Raw genomic sequence first — 20,646 nt, 5'->3', positions numbered from 1 at the left:
GTTTTGGTATGTCATGAGAACAAGAAATATTGCAAAACCTGGCTCTGTGAGTCTTTTAGGAGACATAGTTAAGAGCAAAAGCACAAGTTTGTGGGCCCTGAAGTTGTTTGTGATTCTTCAGTTTAAGGACTTCCAAAATACTAAAATCAGAAGACAATAAAAAGACTAATTTTTTAACAGTCATGATTTTTAAGAGAGTCATGTGACTGAGGACATTGGGTGTAGCCAAACTGGTAACTCCCACACCCATTTCCACAGAAATTCTACTTTGTTCTTCTTGCCATGCTGGCTTTTGTAGATAATCAATACTTAAACTTACATAGCAAGTCCCACTGAAGTGTACTGTCTTACTTAGATGCTTAAATTTGGGAGTGTTTGTGGGATCAGGTTTGGTCACATAGTACAAATTAGTGTGCAGCAAGCTACAAAGAAATGTGAAGCTCTTGCAATACAGTGGAATATTTTGCATGCATGTATAAACACCTTGTTTGGATACATCATACTGCAAAAAAAAAAATCACACTTAAAAAAAACACTGAAATTGCTCATTGTGCAACAAGCGCTACATCAGTTTCCTCCTGTATCAGTTCAAAACTCTCAGACTATTCTGAGCAGCGGGAGGACCAAGACACACAACGTCTGAAAACCTGTAAAGAAGCAGACTAAGGCAAACCCCCGTGGTCTTGGCTCACACAGCTGATTCACATAGAGGTTTTTTAACTTTCAGGGAACTAGTAAGGGTGCACCATCTATCTATATGACTAGTTGAAGGGCCAGGTCTTAAGCATACGTATTTTAAAAGTTTGACCTTATCAGTTTTGACCTTCTTTCCATTAAAAGAATTAAGTTAGTGTGAGGCAAGATTCAAATTTGCCAATAAAGGTATTTTGTTTTCTAGAATTACCTGGTAAGTATATTACCACATTCTGTAATGTTTTTGATTAATCTTTATTTGCCATGTAAGCAACCTAAATTTCAACCTGAGTAGTGTTGCCCGTTTCAGACTTGGAGAACATTTTGAGAACACTTTAAAAAAAACATTTAACTCCCCCTCCCCATAATTTTAGTTGCAATTATTTTAGAAATGTCCTCCATTCAGGCAAGATGATTTTTATATTGAATGAAACAAGCCCCTGGGTGTGATCTAAACCTACTGATGTAAACTAAAGTGACTTTAACAGGTCTCAGTGTATCTTTGGGGGAAAAACAGGAGAGACCACATGGAAACTCATCTCTTTCTTATCCCATTTACTTGAAGAAGGTGCTAACCTCAGAGTCCAGCAGAGCTTAAGCACTTTGCTAGCAGTATTACAGATTGCTTTTAACTCCTAAAAATCTCCTCAGTTCCAGGTGGAATACTTGAAAAAACATTTTAAGGCTTTGTCTGCGGCATTTAATTCCACTCTAGCATCCCTACCTCAATAGAAGTAACGCTATGCCAAGCAGAACAGCTGAGCGCTTATGACTGTCAAAAGAAATGCAAAATATAGGAATCCTTGGCCTTTTTGGGGTGAGTTCTACATCAAATGGCCACTTTCCAGGCCGATTCCCCTCTCGGTGCAGGGCTTTGCTGAGCTACCCAGCCGCAGCCTGGGGTCAGCCCGGAGCCTGACAGAGGGAGACTGCTGGGGCCATTTTACCCCTCAACGATCCACCAAAGGAAATCGATAGACAATCCTTAGGAGGTGCATTGGTTTTATTTACATTTGCAAAGACGAGGCAATAGGAGTAGCCCAGACTGATCCGGCCCGTAAAGGCCCCTGCCGGGTGTACGCTTTATGTCAGGGTGGTATACGGCTTTATAGAAGTGTCCTTCGCTGCGTTTTGTTATTCAGGGAGATAACCATCGCCCCATCCCCCTGAATCACAAAGGCGGCCGGGCCCCGGCCCGTTGCGGGGCCGCACACCGCCGCCCACTCCCGCGCTTCCCCCCTCACGCCGCGGCGGCACAAAGAGAACAATCGCCGCGGACGCTCGCGTCACCGCCCGGCAGCCTCCCGGCCCGGCGGCACTAACCGGGCCGAAAGGCAGCAATAACCGCCCTCCGCCGCCGCCCCGGGCCCCCGCTCCGCGCCCCCCGCCCCGCTCCGCTCCGCCGCGCCTCAGCGGCCGCCCGGGCCGCCCCGCGCCTCACGGGCCGCCCGCCCCGCCGAGGAGGGGGCGTGGCCTGTGCCGCTGGGGGGGCGTGGCGGAACGCACGGGCTGCCCGAGCAACAGCTGCCGCGGGAGCGGTTTACAAACAGTGCCCCGAGCGCCAGCGCCGCCGAGTCCGGGCTCCGGCGGCACCGCGGGCGGCCGCCCCCGCTCCCCTCCTCCCTCTGCCCCCGCCTTAGGATGCCGGCCGGGGAGGCGGCCCAGGCACAGGTGAGGGAGGGCTGGGGGGCAACTTCCAGGGGGCTTAGGCCCCCCTCCCCTCCTACACTCCCACCCCCCCTCACCTCCCCCCCCACTCCTCACAGGGGGCACCTGAGGGAGGCACAGCCCCCTTCCCCTCGGGGCGGTCTCTGCCGTGAGGGGCTGGTTGTGTGACTGACCGCGGGAGGGAGGGGGGGGGGGGGTGGCAGCAGCAGCTGCTTTCCGGGACGTTTTAAGGGGATCTGGGGGGCTACCCCCCACTTTGTGAGGAGGGGGCGGCTCAAAGTCCTTCCCCCCCCCCCCCTTCAGAGCAGAGCCGCCCATCCCCGTGCTGTCCCTGCGCTGGAGAGGCACACTGACCGCCCCTGAGGAGGAGGAGGAGGAGGAGGAGGAAGGGCAGGTGTGTGGGGGGGGACGCGGCTCCCGGAGGAGGGGGGAGGGTTCAGAGGAAGGGCCGGGGAGGGGGCCAGGTGTGTGGCGTCAGCCTCGCCCCCTCCCGCGGCCGAGCAGCAGCAGGTAACGAGCCCCTCCCGCCGCCCCCTCCCCGGGGCCGGCCGGCCCGCAGCGCCCGCGGGCGGGCCGGGCAGCGAGAGGCGGCGGCGGGCGCGGAGGCACGGCAGCCCTTCCCTCCCTCCCTCCCCCCCTCCCACCCGTAAACTTCTCGCTGTCCCCGATTTCTTTCTCCTGCCCGGGATCGTCTCCCCCTCCCCGGCTTCCCCCCGCGCAAGTAGGTGTCTCAAACTTCCATTGTATACCTGGGTATTTGCTTTTAAATACTCAAGGCGTCGCGCCTGGGTTTTGGGGGTGCTTTTCTGCCGGGTGGAGGGGGTGGAGCGGGAAGAGACTATTTCTTTGTGAGTCAAAGATGTTCCTGGAAGAAGGATTTGTAGTAAGTGGCTCATGGGGCGGAGGGGGGGGAGCTTGTTAATGAAAAGTTTATTGATCCGTTTTGCCAGTTTTTGTTTCGTTTACCTTTGTCTTCTAAAGACTAAACCCTTCCTGATAATTTCTTCGGCATCGTGTTTCTCTTTTTTTTTTTTTTTTTTTTTTTTTTTTTTGTTAAGGGGAATAGGAAGTTTAGGAAACAAATAAATAAGCCTCAACTGACTTCTTAAGCAACAAAAGACGTTGCCAAGCGAGGACAATAAAATTCTAGAATATCTAGAGATTGGATTTCATTCCTGTTCCCTGATACCCACTGGACTTTCTGTTTCTGGGTGTGGGTTTGTTTTGTTTTTTTTTTTTTTTTTTGTTTGTTTCCCACACAGAAAACCTGCAGCCAAAGTAAGGTCTGTATGTACTCTAATGAGCCATCCCATAAAATGTGCTGTGTGACTCCCAGTAAGTATTTGAATTGAAGTGTAATAGTTTTGAAGTGGTGGTGAACAAAAATCTTTATGTTGGGTTATTGATCTGCTGATGAAAAGCATCTGAATTTGAAAAGGGTTTAGTTTAGGGGTTTTGTGTGTTTAAAGGTTTTTTAAGGCAACAATTTGTTGTTTGTTTTTTTTTTTGTTTTTTTTTTTTTTTTCATTTCTGAAATGACCTTGAGAGCTTTAAAACTACACCAGTTTCTACCAGTGGGTTTGAGGGGGAGGCAGTAGCAGAAGGATCTAGTGAAAATCGAAAATAGAAATAGGAACTGAAGTAGATGCAGTGAAATATTTTCTTATAGAAGTATGTGAAAAGGGAAGTTTTTGTAAGAATGTGTGAAAAAGAAGAGAGGGAAATAACGCAGTTTCAGATGCAAGGAGAGAGAGGGAGCATATCATTCTTCACATTTTATTAGGCCCTGAAATGCAGGAGTGATATGATCTGGAAGACACAGAAATAAAACGCCTAACTACAAGTTGAATAGCAGGCATTGACTGGCTGACCAATGCTTACATGCTTGTTGGTTGGTGGGGGCTGGTTTTGTGTCTGCAAAGGTATCAGAGCACAGAGCTATGACAATGGCTTGCAAATGCTTTAACGCCATGTTTTATTGCTCTTAGGAGCTCTTATTAACTGTAGGTTTGGGAATACGACTAATACTTTAATTTGTGATGTCCACACTAAGGTTTAAGAGTTTCCTTGGATAATATAAAAGGACAGTTTCAAATAAGTAGGATAAACTACATTCTTTGGCAGAGGGGGAGGGAAGAGGGAAAGGGTGGAGGAGGTATTTTTTTTTCTTCCCCTTTACTAGTTCTGTAACTAAGTCAATATTTTAAGATCTGTAGCAGGAATGTGCTTTGTGATCACTAATCTTGCTGTAACATTTTTTTAATGAAGCAGTACTGTACTTCTGTGCAAAATATTTGGATTTTATATCTCTCAGCTCGTTCTTGAAATCAGTATGAGTTTTCAAGTTTTGTCTTTAAGTTTTTAGGATGATGAATATGAAAAACAAATAACTTCAGAAACATGGTTATTACAGTGATTATTGATTGGCTTGGCCTACAGCCAAGCAACTCTTCTGCATGCACCAGAGTTGCTGATTTCAATTCTATAGTTTCTTTTTCATATGTTAGGCTTTTTGAATCGTTAAACAGTATATATAGCTATTTAAGAACAGTAGATCAGTTTTTAGTTAAGGTTGTTCAATTATGTCTTCATCGCTTTGGAGTTGGTTGAATGACTTGACATGAGATTAAGCACAACAAAAGAAAAGGCAGGGGAACAACAGCTGCCTTCCAGTACCAGAGCACTAGTATTCTGAGCAGTTAGGCATTTTACCTTTTAGTATTACATGGTGTCAGGTTTAAATGTTCATATTTATATTGGTGTTTACGAGAAGCTTAGGCATTCTGATAAAGCATCAGACATTCAAATCTTCGATATTAGTGTTTTGGGGTTGTTTGTCTCTTGCATTTTGAAGAAAATTATCTTAAGATCTGATACTGAGGAGTGAATTGATCTCATTAACTTTTAAGACAAAAGTAGCAAACAGTCACCACTAGTTTGTACTTGTTTAGTTGCTGTGTGGTAAGAACTTTAAGGTGTGTCCTTAATGGCAACTGACGATTCTTGCTGCGAAGCCTTGTTTATTTTAGGTAGATGTTTTATACAGAATTTCCAGTGGGACAAATTACTACACTGACTGCACTTATTCTTTCTGAAGACTGGCTGTAAGCGTAAGAGAATAATTTTGCCATGCTGCAATCAGTATATATTTTAAAATTGAGGCCATTAAGTTTTGCTGTGTATTTTGAGGCTTTTCCTACTTCCTTTGTTTAAACATTCTTAAACAGTGCATATCATATATGAATTTAAATCATTCATATGGCCCTATTGGGGCCGAATTTAAATTTAAAATGAATACCTATGTCCTTGTTGATCAAAATAGAAAAAACCATTTCTTTAAATAAGTGAATGTTTTCTGGTTTTGGATGTGGTAAGAAGGCTATATTTGTATCTTGTAAACAAAGTTTCATATTAAGTAGTCTTTAGAGAATGGCTTCCAGACTTTGGATTAGAGGATTATTTTTTCTTTTTTCTTTTTTTTTTTTTCATTTTAAGTGAATAATGTTTTTTGGTTTTGCTTTGTTTTGGTAGGGGTGGAGAGAGCAAGATTTAGGGTTGGGGCTAGAAAGAGGAAGATAATAAACTTTAGCACCTTTTATCAGACTGTCTTACACAAAAGGTTATTTCATTTTGCATTTCCCTTTCGTTAGATCATACTCAGATTCCTTTTTGAGCACTTCTGATCTTCAGAATATATCTTTTCCTTACTATTGTATTTTCATTTAGAGCTCTCTTGATAGAGTAATGTCATATTTTATATGAACAAGGTGCTAAGTTCCAACTGTGATCACGGGGAAATAATTTTAAAAGGGAACTGTGGGTTTCACTTAAACTTTCAAAATGGTGATTACAATAAACTTTTAGTTACAAAAATCTGAAAGTTTGCAATTAAGAAGCTCTGGGGAAATGTTAAGTAAATTTTAACTTCCCTTTATTCTTTGGGACCTTTTGTTGCCCCAACTCTAACCTGAATCTTGACTTGGAATTCGTTGTCCTAGTAAAATATTCCCTACACTGTATATGTAAATACACTCCCTCTTTCCTGTGTTATGAAATGCTGTAACTACCACTGGCATATGGAAAGAACAGTCCCCCCCTTCCCTAAGGTAAAATGGGCTAAGCTTTCTTTTCTTTGCAAGAAGCTGAAAGAAGAGTTTGACCTTTGAACTCACCCTCACACTGCTTTCAGGATGATTAAATAACCAAGGATATTTGCCTGTGTCTTATGCTTATTTATCTCACTTAAAATGTTCTAATACTTAACTGTTGAGGTATTGTCTTTAAATATAGCAAGACAGTACATTTCAGTTACAGCAGGGCTGCCATTTGCCAGCTCAGCCCTCTTATTTTTGAGACTCTTGATTTAGAACATCAGCATTCCAATCAGATACTCTTTCCACATCTCATAACTACATTAATTTAAAACTGTTATTTACTTTTAATGGACTTTGGGTCATTTCTGATGACCCTTGACCCCTTTTTTTAAGGTGAATTTAGTAGCAAAAAAGTTTTTCTTTCTGGTGCATTAATATGATCAGGGGATTCTGCTGACTACTGTATGCATGCTTTTAGAGAGATGTGACTCATACCACAAGAGATTTGCAACTGAATACAAAAGTAAGGAAAAGGATATGACCAAGCTATGTAAGGTTCTCAATATGTGTTGTATTGTAGGATTAAAAAAAGCAAGCACACTTTTCTAGCCTAAATTTACATAGGTTTTGGTGTACCTCCAAACAGAAAGCTACTGTCAAAATAATTTGCTTTTAGATATTTTTTTTTTTTTCAGTGAAATTTCCAAATAATCTTGTTGCTGATGAAAACTTGTTTATGCCATACCTGGGTCAGTAGGAAAAAAATATTAAAACTTCTACTGTTATGATCATATGACTTTGGTCAGAGCATAGTTTATAGCTTATCATAAATCTAGCTCTTTTGATTCTTCCTCTTTTTTTTTTTTTTTTTTTTTTTTAAGGAGGGCAGAAAGTTAAGTGGTATGATGAGAACAGACTTTCAATTTCAAAGTAAAGCAATGTATGTGCTAGGAAAAAAAAAGTGTTACAAATCAAAAATATAGATGACATACTTGTTTCGAAATAAAATGTCTTTGAGTTCATTGCAGAAGGTAGAATTGGTTATCAGACTGCCTTGAGAATTTCAAAAGAAAGTAGAAGAGGAAATGTGGCTAGAATATGCAGGAAAATCTATGTAGATCAGTGTGACTTAAAGATTTGAGCAGAAACCCATCCAAGTATAAGTGAATAATTGACTGGATAGTGATTTTCTATGTGCTAAAGATTTCATGTAACTAAAAGTATCAAAGTCTGAGTTTGTTTATGCGCAATGGGTACACTTGCATTTTTTTCAGTGTAATAAAGTGAGTGCAGTTTACCTCTCGCATAAACTACATCAGGGAAATGAAAGGCCCCTTTATTGTGCTTATACTTTGCCACAATAGTTGAGAACTGTTTGGGTGAAATCCTTGGGGTTTTGTCAGCCCCTGTCTTGGTAGACAGGTAGGAAGATGCAAATTAGATGTGCTCTGAAGACTGAGATGTTTAGTACATTGTAAGGAAAATGAATGTAAAGGTGGTCCAGATAAGCAACAATTTGTTTAATGTTTGTTTCCAAACTTCTTTTCTTGTGCTTGTAAAATTTGTATATGAAACTGCCTGTTTGAAAGGTCTGTTTCTTGTGGATGCCAACTCTCCTTCTGAGGACAGTTTGGCACTGTGAAGCGCAGTATGTTGGGCTGTGTCATCACATACATCCCTTCAGTCCACTAGTGTGAGATAATGTAATGCTAGGCAATTAAAAAGGTTTAGTCTCCACAGTGTGTGTGGGTCTCTGGAAGATCTTCCACCTGCATGGAAGAAAGGAGGAAGCTATTTGAAATGTCTGTTTCTAGTACTTTTCTATTTTAGTATCTTCAGATGCTAGTCCAGGGGATGACTTAAGTAGAAGTAAATGTCTTTCCCTCGCACTGTGTACCTTTTTTCCATCTTTCAAGGCTGATTTTTGCAAATACATACATGTGGATATGTTTGAAAGTGACAACTTCAAAGTGGTCTGCAGAGAGGAGGGATAAGAAGTTGCTGCTTTTTCTTCCAACATACAGGGGTTTGAGCTGCATTGGGTAAGAGTTGGATTCAGAGTTGAAATGAGGTGAGAGCACTAGGGAAGATTAATGACCTTAACAAGGTGAACTCTTTGGAAGTGACTACTTCTCTGAAATTCAAGAATAGTAAAAGAATCCCTTTTCCTGTTATTTCACCTATGCTGCCCAAAGGGATGCAACTTGCCTATAATTGCTACAGAGGAACTCCTGGCTCTTGAGTAATAAGGAATTAAGTCTAATTTGGTAAACTCTGTATTTACCACTTCTTTGTAGTTGTGGCTGCTGGAGAGATCTAATATCCTCCTGCCAAGAAATAAAAAAAGTCAGATTTGCTTTTAAAGTCTCTGAAAATATCTTCTTTCAAATGAAAACCAAGACTAAACACATAAGGCAGTCTATGTAAGGTGAGACTGACTCAACAATAAAAATGCATCGCTCACTTCACCAGGAGAGTTTTTTACCTGCTGTGGAGAGAACAATAAACTGTTTTGTAAGGTAAGGGGTCATTGCCAGTTTAAGTACATGTAACTTCTTGATTTAATGAAGTTGCATCATCTTATAGTGGTGGTGAAATATGTCCCAGACTTATTTAAAATAGGATCACTCTTGTGTCTTTCAGCCTTTCTACAACAGGTATTGGCCACTTCATATTGTCTAAAGTACACTTTGATTTTGTGGTTCTTGATAACTTCTCCTAATCAGAGGGGGGAAAAAAGGGAAAAAAAATATCTGGCTGTTAGGGCAGTCCTTCTGAACTTTAAAAGTCAATACTTATTTGTAGCACTTCCTCCTTTAATGCCAAGAATTAGTCTCTTTTATATTTGCTCTTGCTCAGTGGAGGAAAAACATGTGCAAAATGATGCAAGCTTATATGTTCTCTGCTTTAAAAGGAATAATTACATCTTTTGATAGAAGAGGCATTCAGTTCACTGAGGAGACACATTCAGCTCATCCATCCACTGCCAAAACACTGTTAGACATATAGCCTTAAAGAAAAAGGGACTCCAGAGGAAAAGGTTTTTTAGAGAAAGGATATCCTTTGTTTCTATTAGTATAGATGTCTGAAATGGGGGGAGGGAGTTTTCCTAATATTGTTCATTATTAACTACTAGTTATTTTCCACTGGTGATTAAAATCCTGTTTGCTAGACTTCAGGGGGAAAATGACTTGCATGTATGTCTGTTTTATCTGACTACAAAAGAGCTTTCAACACAAAATCTTTCTAAAGTGTTTGTGGGGAAATGCCTGGATAGTAACATTCTTGCATTCTGCTATGTATGTCTCTGTTTCTTCAGTTCTGTTTTTATGAACTGTCTTGGTATCATTGCTTTGGAAAGCTCTGTGGTGTTGTTAGAAGGGACTGTTACTGAGGAAAACAGTAGCCTCTCTCTTAGGATAAAAAGATAAGCAATGAAAGCCCCTCTAAGAGTTTAAGTTTGGGATAACTTTGAAAACTTCAAGCCTGAAGGATGAAGACTAACAAGGGGACTTAAGTTTGCAGAGTTAGGGAGTGGAAATTCCAATTTGGGGTCACCTTTTATGTTCTCTTTTCAACCTGAACGTCTTCGTTTTGATCTTTCCTGCAACTGAAACAAACAACTCTCTTCCTCCCCTTCCTCCCCCTAAATCTCCATTTCCTTTAAAAGTACTTTATCAGACTGAACTGTTAACAAACTATTTAAAAGCATTTTTGTACTTGAACATTTGTTTCTTATCCACACATAGGTTTTTATACCAATGTTAGGTATATTCACATGCTCCTCCCTTAACAAAGAAATACACTGGAAAGTTGTTTTAAAATGATATACTGTTAAAAGATAGAAGGGAGTAGCTCTTCCCTTCCCTAGAAAGCAATAGAACGCACAGTAATGAAGAGTAAGTTATTGGCTTCATGTAGTGTTATGAAGAAATGCTGACTCTTCTGCTATTCTGCAAAATAATTTTTTATATTGGCTGACTTTTATAGCTTTCCAGTATTTTAACTTAAGTCACAAGCAGATGGACAGTTGTACTCTTTCAGAAATAAGGTCACAGTCTATGCAGCACGTAGTGTGTAATCTTCCCTAGATTTAGGGGCTATTCTTCCCTCAAATTGGGGTAGGAAAGACATTTCTATCTAATGAAGGAAAACAGCTTATAGCGTGAGGTGTGACATGTACGTGTTCCTTAAATGGAGAAAGGAAGTTATGTGGTTGCCATAAAAACCCTAACGCCTGTAGAGACAAACTTGAAATTTCATGCTGTGGCTGTCTGGAAATCTGACTAATATTTTGGAGCAATCGGTAAATTAGAACCTCACAATAACACTTTGCTTCACTTTCTAACTAAATCTAGGAGCTGGTGAAGTCCACAGCACACCATCATTGCTTGTACAATGGAGCCGTTATCACTGATGGGTTCTGCAAACACTACACACACAATCTGGGACACTAGGTACAATCTCAAAAGTCGGGAGCTCTTGAATATTGTTAGCAGCAACTATGGGATGGTATTTCTGCTTAGTATCCTGTGTGTGTACTAGGTCTGGTGCAACTGGCTTAACTTATGCAATGATATATATATGAAGAGATGCTATTAATAAGCTAAGTTCAGCCTTGGCTCAGGCTTCTATTTGAGAATTTGAAGTTGTATTTATTTATGCAGTAGCTACTCTGCCTATGATCAATATTATACCTGAATATAGATGTGCCCAGACAAAATAGATAATATCCATAAGGTAGTTTTTATTTGTGGTCTCAATGAGGAAAAAGTGATGTTAACTGCTTCATTTTATTTATGTTCATTAGATAGAACTGGAACAACTGTTCTGAAAAAGCAAAACTGTTATATTGAAATAATAAAAAAAAGGTGGTGTGGTTTCCACTAGGCAATCAGCAGTATAAAATCTATTTCATTAGCAGTGCCAAAGAGCAGCAAGCTGTTCTGAGGAATAAACGTACCAAGAGAAAAGCATGTTTCATGTAAAATGACTATTAATATCCTGAAACTTCTTGAAACATGAGGAAAACTGAAGATTTTTTTTTTTTTCAAGTGGAATGGAGAGTTACATGAATGTTTCTTGAGTCAGCTAGACACAGTAAAAAATAAGGTAGTTAATCTGCAGCAGCTGGCTCTCTGGTGGGTTTTTGAGTGTGGGTTTCTTGTTCTTTGCTGCCACTGGATTATGTAGGACTTGAAACCTTACTAGGATAGTGAAAGAAACTCTGGTCATTTGCTGAACAGTGATAGCTTTGCTATTGGCCTTGAGTTTAAGGATCTGCTAACAGTTTGATGAGGTAAGGATGTCTGAGTATGCATCGTCTAGTATACTGAAACGTAACTAAGTATCATACATTTAGTTGTAACTCTTCTAGTTTTCTCACTTCTGTTTTTAAGAAAGTGTTGCAGCAACTAGGTTAACTTCTATAATTGTTCCCTCTTGCTTTTTACAGTTTAACAGTAGTTTTGCTAGAACAGAATTAGCAAGGTATAGTTGTTTTTCCCGATACTAGCTATGCAACTTTTATTCCCAGTACTCTGTAGTGTTTAAAATGGGAAATCCAGTTGTTAGACTTTGCTATTCTCCAAAAGGTGTCTAGAGTTTTTATTACATATTCATGGAAATTTTGAAATGCAGGAAGTAGAAATTCACTAAAATTACTACTGATAGGTCATTTCCCAAAGAAATCTCTGAGACTGTAATATGTTGTCTTTGGTTGTGTAATTTAATAAAAATAAATTAAACTTTTCTACAGGCACTTAATTAAAATTTTCTCTGTTTTAATAATCCATTTATATACAGCAGCTTTTTGGTGTGGTTCTTAGGTTGTGTGGCAAGTGCAGTGAAAACAAGATGTTCTCATCTGCCCATTTCAATCTTTTATTTATTTATGTTTTGTGGTGTTTATAAATATAATGAGTTTTGCTGCAAACCCATTAAAATATTTGACTAAAGGCCATATAGCCAAATATGACTTGGTTGTGAACTAAAGTTTGCTAAATGCTCAGGCTCTGATCTGTTGGCATAATAAAGTACAATAGCTGGCATCCTCCAGTTGAGAAGAATCTGCCACTTCTGGACAGACCGCTGCAGGAAATGTCCAGGCGTGCTGAGCAAGATGGGTTCCTTCTGCCCTGCTCGTTCACCTTGGGGCAGTTGCAGCAGCCACTGGCACATGTGGGCCTCCGACTCTGGTGTGCGGTGCATGCTGGCATTTACAAAGGGATAGGGGAGTCAGAAGTCAAGATTTCTTGACTGACTTTACTGTGAGGAGGGATAGTCATTCTTTATTTTCAACCTTGAGTTAATCTGTAGCAAATTTATCACTTCAGCTATGGGAAGGTTTTTCCTGTTTTGTTCTGTTCCTTTACTCAGTATCTCTGACTGATACTGGTGTGTTGTATCTGTTCTTTTGTCTTCTGAAAGTGAAAGACAGCAGAAGAAACGCCAGGTACTGTATATTTTTGTTGAACAAACATACCAGACCTTCAGCCACAAATAGTTACAGTGCTGGTCAAAACTACATGTTGTCCACTTTCCCAAGGAAGCAATAATATAGAATTAAGGCAACTCTTAAGGATTTTGCTGCTCCTTACAGGGTTTTGAATAACAGGAATGTAATTAATCAGCACTTTTGGTCCTCAAATCCAAGGCATCTTCATAATGGATAAAATCCTAGTGTAGATATTTGGTTTGTAGTTTTAGCATGTGTTAGCTTGTCTGAACAGTGAGAGTATAAAATCATGCCTACTCGTAAAAGCCATATATCTAATCAGAGTGAACTGTGTAATCACCAGATACAAAAATAAGACTAGAGCTTTCTAGCTCACCCTCTGACTCTAGTAGTATTTATTACCTTCTCAGTTTAAATATAATTGTTTAGTTGAATCTGCAGTTTTCTTCAGAAATGCTACCTGCATTTTTTTTTTTTTCAGTCTATAAGTACTCTCTCTTGTATACGATGGTAGATCCAAGAACAATAGTTGCCTGAACTGCAAATAGGCATTTCAGATTCCTAAAACAGGAATATCTTGCTCTGCTTTGCAATGCTGCCTAGAGGATGAGTTGTGGCCAGTTCTTCAAAAGTGTTCAGAGCCTCCTATTAAAAACAGCAAAAGCTTGAAAAGCATTCAGCAGCTAACACAGCTTGGTGGAGGTGCATGAAGTGCTTTGAAGAGCCATGGAAGAGGTCTCAGGAGGTCTTGTTCCAAACGTATTGATACCCAGTAAAATTTGGATCCAAACTCCTGTTAAACTCCTCTCATGAGCCAAGTGTTAAAGTTATATGTGCTGTATTTATATGTGCAGTTGTGAGGACAGGTTTAGTTTTTTAGACAGCTGAGGTAAGTTTGAAACTGATCCATTTTTGAAGTGTTTACCAGAGAAAATGTTATTGAGATGGATTTTTCACACATCAATGACCAACATAGGGCCTTCCTTAGATTTGATTCGTGCCTGTCCCATAAATTCTAATAAATCTTGAAGCATGTGGTTTTTACAAAATGTTTGAATTATCCTAGGTAGGGTTTGAGTAGGGCTGTGTGGTGTTACAATCCATGTTACAAGGATGCCTCCTATCCTCATCACAGAATGCTGTGTACAATAGGGGATTGAGTGTGGATTTCTGCTAGTTTTCATCTGTTTTCTTTCTACAGTGATTTAATTCTTGTTGATCTATTGTGTATATGTTGTAACACTACAAAGTAGGGAGTGTAATTGAGCGTAATCAGCTTTTTCTGTATTTGTAGACACTAGCAAGGAAATAGCTGATGATGAATCTCAGCAACTCAGTACATGGGACTTCAGGCATTGGCGTTTGGATCTGACTTCCTACTCCAGAAATGCTTCTGGCCTTTTTGTAGGATGATTCTTATACCTCTTACTTACCTGTGGCTCTGAAAGTAAATGCAATAAACTGTTAAGCTTGTTAAACTTTTTTATCCTGCCTGGATATCCATTATAGGTGTTCAGGAGTCTTTCAAAGTTGATGTTCACTTTTGGTTTGCAAATAATTTTCAGGCAGATAGTCACAATTTAGGCACATGAGTTCTGCTGCAGCATGTTGCCCTGCTGTGTAAAAAAAAAAATACCTCTTAAAACTACAGTAGAAATAGAATAAAACGGCAAGTTTAAACATGAAGTAAAACATGCTAGCCAGCACCCTTTGATATGTTTTTCCTTGTTTTACAAAGGGGAAAGGTTTTTGAATACTTAAGCTTCAGACTTTTGTTACAGCTTCTTTACCTGCCTATAGGGAGTAAGTGAAAGCCAGAAAGTCAAAACTGAATGGGGAAGGTAGAAAGGCAAAAGCAAAGGCTGCAGCAGAAACAATTCAGAAGCGTCGCACCGTAGACTGAACCTGCCTATTACAAAAGATTTTTTGAGTCATTATGCAGAGAGAAAATGTTAATCGTGGTAGTGATAAAACTGAAAATGGGGATAAAGAGTGTAGTTAGAAAAGAGACTTTGGCTGCAGAAAATTTGGGTTCTGATGCCATCAACCTGTCAGCCAGTGTCTTGTTCTCTCATACACTCTATTCCCCAAGATACCTCCATTCATGTTTAATTTAGCATAGGATGAGTCTTCGGCCCAGGCCTGAAACAACTTGGGTTTTAAAAAAGGTAGAAGCTTCTTGGTATTGGATCTGGCAATTGTCTAGACCTGGATTAGAGGACTGGACAATGAAGACACTAAGCTCTGGAGATACAGGAGGGAAAAAAAAAAAAAAAAGACAAGCAACTGGCAACAATAATTTAATTCTGTATTGGCATTCTGGTGTGTGGCTCTTTTTTTTTTTTCTACCCATTTTCAGTAGGCTCCAGGATCTTGTCTGCATGATGGTGGAAAAGGAGCTGCTAACTTTTCAAATTAAAACCAAAGAGTGTTCTCAGGACAAGGCTGTAGTTTAGGGAGTGGATAAAGTGTTTGAGATGTTAGATCTGTGACTCCTAGCAATGTGTTGTCATGTTTCCTTTGCCAGGTGGTATCTTGCCTGGACTTGACTGTTCTGTGGTAGGTAAAGGTATCCGATATAGCTGAAGGCATCCTATCGAATCCTGGGTCTATAGATAGTTGCCTTTCCTTTTCAGGTGGTTAAAGGTCCTGTGCCATTAAGCTCCCATGGCTGTCAGACATACTGGCTCTGCTAGCAGATGGCCTTACAGGAGCCTTATCTGCAAATATGTTTGGGCCACTGAACTGGATAAACAGTTCAAGTTCTGGTGGTTGATTTCTACTGAAATGGTTTAAGATTTAATGGCTTAAGACTGCCTTTTTCATTCCGACTAGCACTGCTGATCAGAAAAGGCTGGAGAAGGTAACCTCACCTGCATAGATAACCACATCTTTACATGGTACAACTACTTGTCTTGGAAATTTCTGCAGCCTGACCTATTACAGGGTTGTGTTTGAATTGTTACCCTTTCTTTGGCTGAAATGAAGCCAAATGTTTACATTTTTTTCCAAATAAAAGCAAGGCAGAGGTGGAAGCTGAGATTAATTTTAAAACCCTACTTTTTGCCATCCTGCCTTCTGCTATAAGAGCTATAGAGCATACTGTGTTTTGAGGCATATTAATTCAAGTAATGTGAATCACTGGCCAGCTGTTTTTTATGAAATAATTTGCAAAAGTTTGAAGTTTGAGTCAAATTTTGAATGCATTCTTTCCATTAGATATTCATGTATTTGGAAATGTGTCTCATCTTGGGATGATTCCTCTTCAATTTATTTGGTCTTGAATTAGTTTGGTAGACTTTCCCTTTATCCAAAAATTTGATCAAGCTGAGTCCTGAACTTGACAATACTATAATTTGTCAGTTTAAAGAGCGGTGGCCAGTAATTGCTGCTAGTAGACATTATAACTCTTATAGACTTAGAGATTTAAATTAGAGTTGTAATCAACTATATTATAACCCTTTTTAATCTTGTGGAATCTTAAACCTTCCCTTTTGAGTATAATCAATAAAGCACATGTTTTGTTGCATGTAATTTGAAATTAGGGACATCTCCTTTTTAAATGTAACGGTTGGCCCCTTGGATGATTTAAATACTAAACTACTGTTCAAGAAACAGTGTAATTAGTTTATTTCAAACTTTGTACCAATTGTACCAGTCCAAAATTGTTACAGAGATTGTAAACCAGTGGATGGTAGTAAAAGCTTTGAGTAGTGGTATTAGTGAGTAGTTCTTAATACAAAGATTTGTACTGACACTTACTGTGTACCAGAACTATGAAAGCCTATTCCAAGCTGTCTAGTCTTGATAAAAACCCAGTCTTTTGCTCAATGGCTTTTAGAGAATAAACAAGTAAAGTTTTACTGTCCTTGTAAACACTGGTTTCACAGGTTCGAGGAAAGGTTGCTTTGGCTCACTGCATTTATTTGTTATGAATTGAGCAGTGTATGTATTGAAATACAGTTTCAGCAGCTTTGTGTAACTGGGTAAGAGTAGGTTTAGAATAGATAGCAGACAAAGTATTGCTTTTCTATAGCAATCTTAATACAGAAGCCCAGCTAATGGAATACAAGGATGTTCAAGACCATCCTATTTTAACTGTGGTAGGTAGAAAAGTGACCGAAGTGCCTTCTAGCTGTCTCTCATTGACTATTTATTAAAAGTGTTCAAAAGCATATGATAGTTCTCTAGCCCCAATGTTTTCGTTATTTAGAGGACAATACTTTTCTTTGAAAAGTCTGACTGTTTTCTTTCTTTTCCAGGTGCTGGAGTTCTTTGTGGCACTGAACTTTTCCTTGAGTGTATTTTGACCAATGCAACTATTTTAAATGTTTGTACAAAAAAAATAAGTGCAACCGACTGTTTCTACAGACTTGAAAAATCAGAAGAAATAGTTCAAAAACCTCATTCTGTCACCGAGGAAACCAATGGATACACTTGCAGTGATATGTGAACACAGATAAAAATGAAATAGAAATAATTTTTTTGCTTGTGGAAAAAATACTTTTCCTGGCAGAAGTTTTTTTAGCTTAGCAGACTTATAAGCACATGTTGGAGAACTTCAGAAGTGTCCTTACTGTGATTAGCGAGCATCCCCAAAGAACTGAAACCTTGCATTAAAACACGTAATAGGGAACAGAACATAGGAAACATGCCAACTCAGCCTCTCTTGGCATACATGGATGGACCGGATGGAATAGCCAGTACCGTTGGTGCACAGATGGAGAATAATGATGCCTCAATGACAATAAAAGGAACAAACACAATTTCTTACAAAAGCTTGCAAGAGAAGTTTCTCATGCAAGCTGAGGGATGCATGCCTCTGGACTGCATGTTTTGTGATGAGACTTTTAAACATCCTGAAGAACTTGGTAAGCATGTTTTAACTCAGCATAGACCCACTCTTTGTGAACCAGCTGTCCTGCGTGTTGAAGCAGAATATCTTAGTCCTCTAGATAAATGTCAAGTAAGAACAAACTTGCCTTCACCAAATAATGAAAAGGACAGTGAAGAACTTAGTTGTGAAGTCTGTGGACAAACATTTGATGAGGCTTTTGATGTTGAGGCACACATGAAAAAGCATAAAGATTCTTTCACGTATTGGTGTAATGTGTGTGGAAGAAGATTTAAAGAGCCGTGGTTCCTCAAAAATCATATGAGAACACATACTGGAAAGCCTGGTTCTAGAAACAAGCACCAACAAAGTTCTGAAAGTCCCATAACAATAAATGAGGTGGTGCAGGAGCATGTAACTGAAAATGTAACATCACCTTACAAAATTTGTATGGTTTGTGGTTTTCTATTTCTCAATAAAGAGACTCTAATTGAGCACAGTAAAGTGCACACCAAAGAATCAGTACCAACTGGTGAACCTAATGCAGGAGAAATGTCTCAGAGAGAGGAATTTTTGCGCTTCTTGAACTTAAGACCAAACTTGGTTCCAGAAAATGACAAATCACAAAAACCTGTGAAATGGATAGCTGAATTAGATCCTTTCAACACATACCAAGCATGGCAGCTGGCTACCAAAGGTAAAGTTGCAGTTGGCCATGGCCAAATTAAAGAACCAGGACAAGAGGGAAGTACAGACAATGACGATTCATCTTCTGATAAAGAAGAACTTGGTGAAATTTGGAATGCAAATAAAGGTAGCCATACTGAAACTACAGGGAAGTCAAAAGTAAATAAAAATAGCAGTTACACAGGGAATGGCAACTTATCACAAGACAAACTGAAACATCCCAGTGGTGAAGTGCCTTCTATGGAGGTGGATTCTAAATTGTCCCAGAACAAAGAGAAACCAACACACTGTTCAGAGTGTGGTAAAGCCTTCAGAACATACCACCAGCTAGTCCTTCATTCCAGAGTACATAAGAGAGACAGGCGGACTGATGGAGAGACTTCAGCTGCTTCGAGGACATGCTGTGCTGATATAATTGCAACTCTGGATGAAAATAGAGCAGGAGAACGAATAGAAGGAGGCTCTGAAGATGGATCTGAAGATGGGCTTCCGGAAACACTTAATTTAGGTGAGTAGCATTTTGAGCACATAAGTTTGAAATAGCTGTTACTGCATTGTTCAGGAGCTGGTCAGAGCCAAGGAATGAATCTTGCCTTTCTCAGTTATCTTTTCAGAACTTGGCCAGAGATACGACATGTTATGGTGGGGTAAGGGGAAAAGAGAAAAACAGAGGAAAATAATGAGTGCCATTTTGAGATCTTTGAAGTTGTTTTCAACCTTCTTGCAGCAATGATTTGGGTTACTGGAATAATTTAAATACTTTTAATAACAGTCAGTCTGAGAAAAGTCACAGTTTACCTATCCCTTCTCTTTGTCTCTTTTTCTCATACCTGCAAGGGCAAGCATCTTAGTTTTACTTGGATTTTTTTGTGTTGCATATCCCTTCTTGTCCAGCATGCTTTTACAAAAAATATTTCTGAAGAAATCATTGCAGTTTCACTTTTTTCCCCTGTATCTTGTAAGAAAGGGCAGAAAATGTCCAGTGCTTGATATCAGCAGTTCTTAAGATCCCGAGAAGCAAAGAATAATTCCAAACTTTTTCTGTGAAACTACAAGTTCTGTGTTTCTTTTGAATGGTATGCAACTTGAAAGCCTAAATGTCAGAACCAGAAATTTTAAATTAATTGTGTAAGGACATACATGCAGGCTATTAATATGTGGACATCATGTGTGTAAGAGGGGTATATATTTAATTGCTCTTCCTCAAAGAGTTGCTAGCAGTTCTCTCTGTCAGAATAGATGGGCCCAATCTGTATGTTACCCAGGACTAATTCTGTATTTCACAGTGTCTTAGAAAAACAAGTGATACTGAATGATTCCTTAATTGAAGAAGATTGCATGTCTGGGACAGGAAGGAATAGCAAAGTGTCTGCTAGCTAATCTAGCACTCTTGTGTGTGACATGCTTTGAGTCTGCATTTAAAGAACAGACACTTGCATAATCTCAAGAAAAGACAACAATGTACAGAATGTCCTGGCACATGCAACTGACTTTTCCATTTCTGGTAATGTGCAGCCCTTTTTTCCTCCAGTAACAAAGAAATGGAAATATTACCTAATGCTAACTTGCTTGTTTTGTTTCTCAGTATCTTATCCTAAACTACAACAGATTTCACTGTGAGATGCTGAGTCATGCTTATTGAGACATTATCTGTTTAAAACAGCTATGGCTTGTCTTATGCCATAGTTGAGCCAGACTTAACATTTCCAGTACAGAAGCTTTCCAACACATAAGAACTTCAGAGAACCGTTTTAAGCTATCTATAATGCATCTAATGTCGTAGTCAAGCAAAACATCTCCTTCCTTCTCACTGTATCTTTCTAGTCAGCTCTGTCTTGGATAGTTTACTGAAGTCTTGATGTTTTTTCAATTCAACCTGCCAGAGAAAGCATGTTGATTTGAATGGTGTATTGTGCGTAGGCGTTCTCCCCGTTCTTGTTAGACATTATGCTGTACTTGCTGCCCTCCAGTGGCAACTAATGCTGCTTACACTTGAGTGGAGCCAGTGTTTAATAGGTGAATGTGTTCCTTGAATACAGGTTTCACAGAACTAGCAACCCCTGTCACTTTCCTACTCCTATATTTGTCAGAGCTTATGCATTAATGCTTCTAGTGAAAGAAGATTACTCATTAAGTCTAAGGATGATGTTATACAGGCATGACACTCCATTGATTAGCACAGAAATAATCATACTATTACAATTCATAAGAAA

The 20,646-nt window shown here is 39.6% G+C and overlaps 1 protein-coding gene across 7 annotated transcripts in view; it reads left to right on the top strand.

Moving 5' to 3' along the window:
• The first annotated feature begins 2,213 nt into the window (after window positions 1-2,213).
• Window positions 2,214-20,646, top strand: part of ZNF217 (zinc finger protein 217) — a 28,826-nt gene continuing 10,393 nt past the window's right edge. Inside the window, exons 1-3 of one of the 7 annotated variants that reach the window (XM_032993619.2) lie at window positions 2,978-3,082; window positions 3,624-3,696; window positions 17,175-18,941. In XM_032993619.2, the coding sequence (XP_032849510.1) occupies window positions 17,564-18,941 (1,378 nt within the window). In that variant the 5' untranslated portion in view covers window positions 2,978-3,082; window positions 3,624-3,696; window positions 17,175-17,563. Of the gene's footprint in view, window positions 2,365-2,663; window positions 2,756-2,977; window positions 3,083-3,224; window positions 3,245-3,574; window positions 3,697-17,174; window positions 18,942-20,646 lie in introns of those variants that run through there. The other 6 variants (XM_042801102.1, XM_042801104.1, XM_042801103.1 and 3 more) reach the window with 6 other exon arrangements.

Source organism: Tyto alba, unplaced genomic scaffold (genome assembly GCF_018691265.1).
Source record: "Tyto alba isolate M040663 unplaced genomic scaffold, T.alba_DEE_v4.0 Super-Scaffold_33, whole genome shotgun sequence".
Classification (NCBI taxonomy): Eukaryota; Metazoa; Chordata; class Aves; order Strigiformes; family Tytonidae; genus Tyto; species Tyto alba.
The sequence above is the reverse complement of the archived record's forward strand: the minus strand, read 5'-3'. Positions and strand labels throughout refer to the sequence as shown.